We start from the raw sequence: 9,880 nt of genomic DNA, 5'->3' as shown, positions 1-9,880 counted from the left end.
TGTTAAGCTTGGGCCAATCTTCTTTGGCTTAACTACCTTAATCTGTTTATTTTTGTCAACAACTGAGTCTTTTCTGAGCATAAGTAGATGAAGCTAATAGAATCTACCCGAACTTCTCATGTGATAGAAATTATGGTGAACAAAAATCAGTAAAAAGTAACACTGCTCTAAAACTCTTCCAGTAGGGTACTTTTTTTCATACTGCAGTTAGGCTTAAATGATAAACCTAGAACAGAAAAAAAACTCAGTTACTGTACCTTGTGCACCTGTGTACCTTGTGCAACAGGCTTTCATCTTGACAGCCACCTCTAAGTACCCCCTAAAGAACATGATGCAAGCAGAATAATGTAAAGCAAGTTAAGACATAGTTTACTATCTACCTGTAAGGTTTATTAAAACCATTCCTGACCTTTCTTTCCACTGTAAGCCTTTGGTCTCTAAAAGGAGCAGGGATAGTTTCCATTTCTTCCTGGACAAACAAGGCAGGGTACAGCAATATGCCACAGCTGACCTTCAAGATAAAATTTTATTTTTAAAAAAATTACACAAAATAGAGGTTTTACATTGTTGCCAAGTGTGATAACTACAGCTGGATGCCTTCTATGTGGTGCACTTACCTTGCTGTATTTGCACATAATGCAAAAAATCCCTCCAACAAAACCCCCATCAATACACAAAATCCAGTAGTTGTTCCACATCTGTTTCAAGTGTAAATTCTTTTGCCAGTTCATTTCACAGACAACAGGTGACAACAATTGCTATGTAGTACAGAGTTTAGAGACAGTGATTTTGTCACCCACCCCCCGGCCCTGACCTTTCCATGAACATCACTATCTCCTCTTCACAAAGAGAGCTGCAAGGGCTATGATAATGCTCAGACTAATGTCTGAGCATCTAGATATTTAACAAAAAATGGGATGTTTGTAAACAATTTTATTGGCATTACTTACAAAATAAAATATTAGACCATGATTTTTCCATCATGTCTGTGTCAGCATATGGTTTTATTTTATTATAATGAAAGAGAAGGAGAAGCAAAATACATTAGAAATTCCAGATTAATCAAACTGCAGACAGGGTCCCATGTTGTCTTTCTAGTTGCTCTCTGCGCCTAGGTGGCCATGCAAACATATGTGTGAGTATGTTGTGATGTCAGTGACTGTCTTTCTGCAATGCCCACGTGCCCCAAAGTAGGTCAGATCCTGCCCCACACTCCCAAGGCCATGGCATTACTGTCTGTGCCGCCCACCGCAGGTTTCCTCTTTCATCCTGGAGAACATCTGAAGTAACAGAACTGCTGACACCGCTGTCAAGACTGCACAGTCCCTTTAAGATACCACATTCCGCCGTAGCTCACACAGCAGTCCTGGGGAGGAAAGGGAAAGTCCATCAGCACCCACAGCACTAAGCTATGCTGCTCAGGGACTACCACAGTTAAGTTGTACCCTGCCTGTTTTGGGAACCATTACTGGCTTTGTGATGGTAAATGTGATCAGTAAGTCCTTTCAGAGCACAAATGAGACCATGAATGCAGAGCTGCAGGTTATCTCTGCCCTGAGGATCATATAACTTAAATTAAGATGACAGACACAGAGGGGGGAAGGCTGAAAGGGCACAGGCAGGATAAACAACGTGATGGCAGCAAGAAGCCATGCTTTTTGGGGGGAGGAAATGGAGGGAATCATGCAGAAGCCAGCTTAAGAAAGGCTGAGGAGAGAGGAACCGAGGGGTTGGCACAGACTGAAGCTCAGGTGAAGACACAGAAGCAGAGGGAAGGGCTGGAGTGCACAGGGAGCACCAAAGCTGGAGCCTTACAAGAAGCAATGTTCTATGATAATGAAGTGTCAAACCTCAGAACCGTACTTTGGTATTCTGACCACGTCTGCTATGCTTACAGCTGGTAAGCACCACAGCAAAGGAGCTCAGTAAGTGGGTTTTCTTGTGGTTCATTTTCTTATTTCTATTAAATGAACACCAAGTCTCCTGAGTTCTAAGCTAATAGCTTCTCTTTCTTCTGCTCCTGCCCTCCCATTTAGGTAATTCAACACAACTTAAGAACTGCTACAGAATGGATATTGTAGAACTTAAATGGAAAAAAAAAGTTCTTAATTCTTGGGATTTAAAGCCAAACACTCTACAAATAAGAAATTAAGTGCAGAGGCTAGAAAGAGTGTTTGCAGTCTTGATCTGCAGATGCAAAAATACAAACCCTGTCTGTCGCTTCTGCTGGGTATTAGAAAGAAAAAAAAAGAAGCACATGCAGCTAGGGAAATAGGAGTCAATGAAACCAATTTCATTCGAAGTGGAATCCAGTCTCTCATGGTTTAAAGAAGTCAAAAAAGTTTCCTGTTTCATTAAATCATACTTTCAACATTTATTTCAGAAACAAAGAAATTCAAATGCTTCTGTAACAAATGTACTGAAAACAAAGAAGTCTGACACAGCACAAGGCTGGTTGCATGACAACTTATGTTTATATAAATAGTACCCAGTTTGTTGAGGGAAAGCATTTTTTTCCCCAAAATAGATTATTTGTTAAATAGCAACATCATTGTGAAAACTAATGTCAGTACATTGTCTAGATGTTTTGGGAGAGCTGATAGTAGAGCTCATCTAGTTGCTTGACAAACCTTCCAGGAGAGGCAAGCCACACAAAATACTGTCTTGATTAGCAGGCAGAAATGTCTGAGCTTATTTTAATACTAAAACCAGGTTCTTTCAAGCAAGACCAGTTTGCTTACTATCACAGCAACAGATGTGTAATTTTTCATACATGCTATTATTCTGCTTACAGATCCCAACGTAATGAAGTACTTCAGCACTTGACTTATTGAAGTGGGTGATGGTGAGGAAAGGCCCAGCAACAGTGATTAAAGCGTTACACTAGTTGGCAGCCTTCTGCTTAGCCACCCTGCATCACTTTTAAGGTTTGTCAATCATGGCCTGTGCGGTCTGTATACCTTAAGCTTCTTTAGAAAGTAAATAACTCATCTTCAAAGACAGAGATGAAAGGTTTCAAATAAACATTCTCTATGAAATGTGTTACCTAGTACTCTGTATGCTTATTTTGGCTATGGTTTTGTTCTCTACACTACTGTAAGTCCTACTATAGAATGAAATGCATTTCCTTCTGAATAGATGGCACTTGTGTTCTTCAGCATTAACCAACAGCAGGCAGCTGGTATGCTTAGAACACTGCACTGAACACTCCCACCACCTTAATGTTTAACTCCACATTATTTAGCATTCCAGTGCATTTTTTAAAAAAATAACTCTGTTAAAAATATGTTAACTATGTTAAAAATAACTCTGATGTTTCTTAAAAAATAACTCAGAAATAAGGATTTGCTGCAATAATGCCAAACAACATGGAAGTCACAATCACTACTCTTCAAAGGGAAAGAAGGTAGAATGAGACAAGTGTTAGTTTTAAGAAAACAGGCTGAAAAACAGGCTCTGTCCACATTCCAACAGCAATTGTTATAGCATCACATTCACTTGTCAGCTCAAGGTAAAATATCCCTTGGTCAAACCAAAGCATTAAAAATTCATGCATTAATTGGATCAAAACCACAGGTGAATAGAAACTTACCTTTAACACTCTATCCACCTCCTGCTTGTTTACGTCTTCTCCACATTCTTGACTCAACTGATTCTGAATGACATTTCTGCGCACTCGATAATTTTTCGAAAAGATTTCAAGCAAAACTTGGCGATGCTTCAGAAGAAAAAATATAATTAATATAAAGGGAACAAACATTTTTAGCTTTCTCTACAACAAAACTGCACGTGCATTAGTCTGTACAAAGCATTCACTGAACTGCATTAGAGGATTCTTGCTTCATAATCTTGAAACTTTATTCCGTCCCATTTATATCTGCTGTCTATTAGGTCTGCTCCTATTTTCTTAGGGCACTACAGTGATCTCTCCAGACCCCATCTCTGCCCTGTCTGTCACAGGATCTGCACCTATCCTGTGACCTGTGGCACCTCCAAAGGCACAAAGCATGTTGAAGAAGGAGCTTTGACTTACTCCTCCCAAATGCTTCTCATGTAACTCGTAGTCAACTCCAGCCAGAAGGCTGGATACTGCTTTTTCTCTAGAACAATGCATAAGATTTCCCTATAAACACTTACTTAGGTCACGGACACAGCAATTATATTATCCATCTATACTTTGTTAGGCTGCCTTTCCTTCCACTTCATTTACTCTGGTATCAATTAAAACTCAAGAGATGCTCACACATGCTGTAATCATTTCCTATTCTAAATATAGACAGATACACCAGGTATCAGCATCGTATAATCACTGGTAAATGTATTACCATCAACAAAAAAATAAAAGAAAATTGGACTGGATCCCGGTGTAAGGCCCACATTCTAGAATCCTTTCTCTTCCCAGGTTCAGCATTATTTGCATTCCACTGAGTTAAGTTAGTTACTAACACAAATTACCAACATAAAATGGTTCTGTCCATACCACTTGGTCTTGACACAGTGACGATCAACCTGCGATCTGAGAGCTTCCTCTCAGCTGGAGAGTTTTCAGTGGTACTGAAAACTGGAGACTTCCTTAGGGAAAGGGTAAAAAAAACTACCTGCTGTACCACTTCAGGAAACACAAATTCAGTCGCTGCCAAATGCTCGCTAACCATGTATTTGGAAGGGTCACTGTTTTTTGCCTTTACCTGATCATAAGTGTCACCAGCTTCCCAAAGTGCATAAACCTTTAGTTCATCTGGTGAAGCAGCAGTCTGTGGAGGAAACTGAGAACAAGAGGCTGTTAAAAATAACTACCTATTTAATGAGTTTTGCTTAATGATTCTACGATACAGTATCCCTTGACACCTATCAGTGAGTCAAAAACGTTGTGGCCACGTAATGAGAATTGCTGAAACAACACAGGCTCCTCTCCCACCCCACACTCAAAGCTGTAACTTCCCTCCGGTAGCCCCCGTGCCTGCACAGGCACAGTCCATCCCGCAGCCAAGGAATACGAGCCATGTGTAATCCATCCTGCAGCACACAGACCCTGAACGAGGGGGTAATTATGGCCTAGAGAATAGGACGAGCACTCCGGCATCCTGATCTGTGCCTTAGTATGTCCAAGTGATGTCTGACTGGTGCTTCTGGTCACACTGGGGTAATCCTCAGCAGGGTGACAGGCACACCACCAAGCATTTCAGAGCTTTAAACTGGGGCTGCTGGGCACTCTGGACCCCCTGAATGGGGGGCATGGGCACAGTTTCCCGTTGGAGAGCGGACAACCACCAAGTGCCAGAAGAGCAGTGCTAGGGCTTGCACCTCAGCCAGTATTTCACTGCAAGACGTATAGGTTTTTCCTGTCAGACGCATTGTTTCCAGAACACCCAAAGCATTATTCAACTGAGCATCCAGTGCACTGCAGGGTCTTTCTGGAGACTTTTAAGTCTCCAGTGGCAAGTTTCAGACATTCAGACTCTAACCTGGATGTATCTGCTTCACTGCTCCCAGGCTGGCGTGACTGACAAGCACTGTGCTTCTGCTGCATTTGTGATCTCTGCTCTGAGACAGACTACAGGACTCCTGAAGACCGAACACCAATGGAGAGTGAACCAGACACCTGCTCATTTCAGGCTCCAAAAATGAAGTGTTATTTTTTTCCCCCCATGTGCCAAGCCAAGGAAACACCATTTGTTTTTTTCTGAAGCAGAGGCCTCATGCCCCTGCACACAGGAGGAATACAACTGCCTCTCCTCCATGCTCCAAACTCCTAAAAAAAAAACAAAAACAGAATACTGTCCATTTGCCTTATCATCTCCCCTTAGAACACTAACTAACAAGCAATGCTGGAATATGCCTTCACTCCTGACGTGTCTCTTCCTGTCTGTCACTAACAATTTATTCCTTGCTAACCGTCCAGATGACCTCAATCAATCATCTCGGAAAAGCTAACAAGCCCATCCTGATTGTTCCAGTATTCCTCAATCCTGGCTGCTGGTACAAAACACACCTTTCTTCCCAGCCTCTCCCACACCACACCAAGAGACTCGTGCATCACAGAACAAAAGATCAGCCTCTCCTTTCACACAATGCCTCTGATCTTACTGAAGAGGAGAAGCATTTTTTTCCAGCGGGTTTAGCAGCTTTAGCTCCCACATTGGCCCAAACAGCTGGAATATAACACAGTTTCCTCCTTGGTTCAGAGGCAGGACTCAGGTTTATTAGGCTCATAACACCTGACACACTTCTCTTCTCATATGGACATGCCATGTATTGAGGAGTACAACCTCTTGTATGCTTTCAGCACAGATAAAATCAAACCCTTCAGCCTCTCTCCTGATAGCTGCAGCAGGAGAAGCAAACTGCAGGGCAGCACGAGCACTGAGCTACGCGCTGCCTCGCTCTAGGAAAGCCACCAGTGCAAACTCCTGCCTCAGCCATGCTGGAACACGGCTGCACTTCTCTGGCCATTCAGCAAGGAAACTGCCTCCAAAGCAACACAATACTTATTTGGGAAAAAACACAGAACCTCCTCCCCTTGCCCAGCCTCACTCCGTAAAATGCTGCACAGACTGGTGCCAGCAGCTCCCTGCTTGCTTGCTGCTGTCACTTCTGGTCCTCAGGGGAGGGAAATGCCACCAAAGGCTCTTCAGAGAGACTCTGTCCAGCTGTCCTGCCCTCCCATACACGCTCTCTGCCACGTTCATTATCTTAGCCTCTCCAGTCTCACCTTGAAACAGCTCTCCACTGCCTTAAAGCCCTTCTTTATAACACTTGCCCCGTGCCCTTCCTGCTGTGAGCCCCCAGAGCCATCGCAGGGCTTTTGGACAACTTGCTGCCTGTGTCTCAGGGCTGCCACGTTACAAGGGAAGCTGCTGGGGAGGAGCCCTTGGCTTTGGGACGCAACTGGCTGGAGCACTGAGCACGTCCTAAAAATAGCCTCTGCCAGACAGCCCCGTGTTCCTGCTACACCAGTCTGCAGGGGGCTGACGCTGCCAGAAAAACTCATCTGCCGAAACAACCTTAGAGGCAAACTGCTGTGCTTTGCCCTCGGAGAGACGTGGCCCTGCTCCCTGTAAGAGCAGGACAGCACACACACACACAGGCACCCCTCCTGCTGCCCCAGCCAGGAGGAAGCCACGCTGACATCATTTCCCGACTGCTCCAAAATAGCCTCCAGGTCTGGGCAGAGCCTGGCCACGCCACGGAGCGGGGAAGGGAGCCAGCAGGAACCAGCCACCGCTGCGCACCCACTCCCCTTCAGCACTTGGGGAGCATCTGCCTGCCTGGGATTCACTTTCCAGACCTGCTCTTCCCTTCTGGCTGAGGATGCTACAAAGCACAGGTAAGCACAGCGCCCTGCAGGCACCCTCCCAGCCTCACTTACAGATGGCCTGGCACCTCTCCTGGCTCCCCACAAATACTATTTATCTTGTGCCCCAGGTGCAGCAGGTCAGCTTTGTAAATAAAGCCGGCATTCCACTGCCTAGGTTTCCATTGTTGTTTCCAGCAACACGTTTTCCATAATAGGGCAATGTGCAAGTCAAAAGTGTCTTCACCCCCCACAGAACATCACTTTAATTACCTCAGATCATTGATTTTTATCACCAAAGCCGTTTCAATTACAGAAAACTAATGAGCAACTAACTACAAAATCCCAGGCTAAACAACCCTCCGGGCTTCCACTGAGCTCAGGCAGCCTCGGTGGGTTCAAACAAAATTGTCCAGGGGAATGATCAAGAGATACTGAAACATATGAGCCCATGCAAAGGGTAAAACCAGCCCAGGCACCTCTGCCACCTCCCCGGAGCATGAGCTGGAGGCTTGGGGGCTAACAATTTACATGGCTGATAACAGTACAGGCTTGTGCAGGCTCCTGTAGAAGATCTCAAGTTTGGGTAAGCAGAAGTAAAACTTACAGCAGACCTCCAGCAAGAGACCTTCCAGTGCCATCGCCACACCTCTGCGGGGCTCCTGTGACAGGACTTCCCAGACAGAAAGTTGTTCCCAACCACCTGTGCTCAGGAGGATTTTATTTAGGTTGTCTTTTGAAAAGCAGAACCTATCCCACTTTCACTCCTCACAGCCTTTAAGCGAAGGCTGGATGAACTCATTCCCAAATTCCCAGTGTTTCCAAAGCAAAGCAGTCCCATTTCCAATTAAGACAGCAGCAATGACCTCAGCTATTTGCCACCAGCACAGCAAACGCACATCCTACACTGTGTACAAAGGAGAGTCTCTCCAGCAGCAGGAGGCAGCGTCAGCCCAGCATTACCCCAGGACTTGGAAGCTGTCAGGAGAGAAAGCAGAAAGTACCGAGCTCGGTGGCCTCCCTTGTGGCACCTCACGTCTGTTACGAGGTTCCCAGGTGCCACAACACGCACTCTGCACACGACTGAACATGTTATTTCTGCCTCCTTATTCCCGAGCTGGCTCCCAACTCCCATGCTCCAGGCTCTCTCATCAGGCTGCCTGCTCCCTGCTCTTTCTGCCTCGCCTGCTCTCTCAAGCAGTTCACACGTCTCTTCTCTCACCAAAGGCAGCCGACTCCCAAGCTCTTTCTGGTTGCAAAACAATCAGCACTGCCAGATGTCTCGTAAAATTATTTTCCTTTTAGGCTATTTCCCACGATGCCAAATTTCTTTTTCCTTCCTAAGCAATCTGCTGTCACACAACGGTTGCTGTGACTCACGCAATCACACATGTCATTTCTACACAGACAAACAAACAAAGACATCTCTGAACAATCCTGGAGGAAAAGGACTGGCCAGAGAAACCTGCTGGAGATAGGGTTTGGCGCTTCCCAGAGGGCTCTGCTGGCTGTGCCCCACTGGGCCAGGCAACAACCATCACCTCTCCTCCCCAGCAGCATCCCTGTCAGGAGCTTGTGCAACTCGCAGAAAGCTGGTGGGAAGAGCTCCGGGACTGCCCCACGTTGTGTTACTGAAACAGGAGCAATGAGACCCTGAGTCACTGCAGCCCCACACCTCAGAGGTGGGAAGAGCCCCAGAGCCAACTGCGCTGCGAGCATTATCCCAGAGCAGAGAAAGCAGAGCCTGCCAGAAGCAGGACCTCAGACAAACCTCCAGCAGTTTCAACAGATCCAGTATCGGATGCTTACTCAGAGGACATCCTTCTTCCAGTCCAGCCCAAGATAGAAACGTTTCACAGCTCAGACATTTAACTGGCCCCCATCCCTCCTCCCTAAACACCAGAGGAAAAACAAAATAATACTTACAGGCACCAAAATTTGTTTGCAGCCAGTGTCCAGCACCATGTCCTGTAACATTTTGTCCGAAATGCCACTGAACAACGTGTGTCCTGGAGGCAGACTGGCTAAGTGAAGGTTAAACAACCGTTTGAGCTCACTCAGGGTGAGTACAAATTGTTTCTTAAACGTTGAGGACACAAACGCCTTCAGTTCCTGGGCCACCCGGTCACCGCAGCCTCCAGGCAAGTGGCCGTTCAAGGCGTCCATGGAGTCCTCCTCAGCGTGGAGGCCGTTGACAACGCCGTTGTTCAAGCCCTCATAAGCTGAGGTGTCCATGGGCTCCTCATCGCTCACAGGCTCCTCTTTGATGCGGATATTGGAGATATCCATCTTGGCTGCAGCGTCATTTGATTTCAGCTCTGCCTTTTGCTTCTGGAACTCCTTCTCCAGCTGCCCGTAGTTCTGCTTGACTCTTGCTTTAGCCATGTTGACTCTTTGCTCCCCAGAAACCACCAATGGATGACCTAGCGAGGAACAAAAGGCACCATAAAATTCACCACAACCCAGACTCCAGATTGCAGGATGTTTCTCGAAGGGCTCGTAGTAAAATAAAGCCAGGAAACAATTTCTACTTGTAAAATCTAAGGCATAAGCATGGTTTGTGCATTAGAGTTTACTTTTTATCTT

At 45.6% G+C, this 9,880-nt stretch overlaps 1 protein-coding gene across 2 annotated transcripts in view; it reads right to left on the bottom strand.

The window, feature by feature from the left end:
• Window positions 1-571: 571 nt before the first annotated feature.
• POLR3E (RNA polymerase III subunit E) overlaps window positions 572-9,880 on the bottom strand; it is a 29,713-nt gene continuing 20,404 nt past the window's right edge. Inside the window, exons 18-21 of one of the 2 annotated variants that reach the window (XM_084295829.1) lie at window positions 9,221-9,717; window positions 4,689-4,766; window positions 3,593-3,718; window positions 572-1,366 (exon numbers count right to left, since the gene is read on the bottom strand). In XM_084295829.1, coding sequence (XP_084151955.1) covers window positions 1,310-1,366; window positions 3,593-3,718; window positions 4,689-4,766; window positions 9,221-9,717 — 758 coding nt within the window. In that variant the 3' untranslated portion in view covers window positions 572-1,309. Of the gene's footprint in view, window positions 1,367-3,592; window positions 3,719-4,380; window positions 4,767-9,220; window positions 9,718-9,880 lie in introns of those variants that run through there. The other variant, XM_084295828.1, reaches the window with a different exon arrangement.

This window comes from Netta rufina, assembly GCF_964035555.1.
Source record: "Netta rufina genome assembly, chromosome: 15".
NCBI classification, from domain to species: domain Eukaryota; kingdom Metazoa; phylum Chordata; class Aves; order Anseriformes; family Anatidae; genus Netta; species Netta rufina.
The sequence above is the reverse complement of the archived record's forward strand: the minus strand, read 5'-3'. Positions and strand labels throughout refer to the sequence as shown.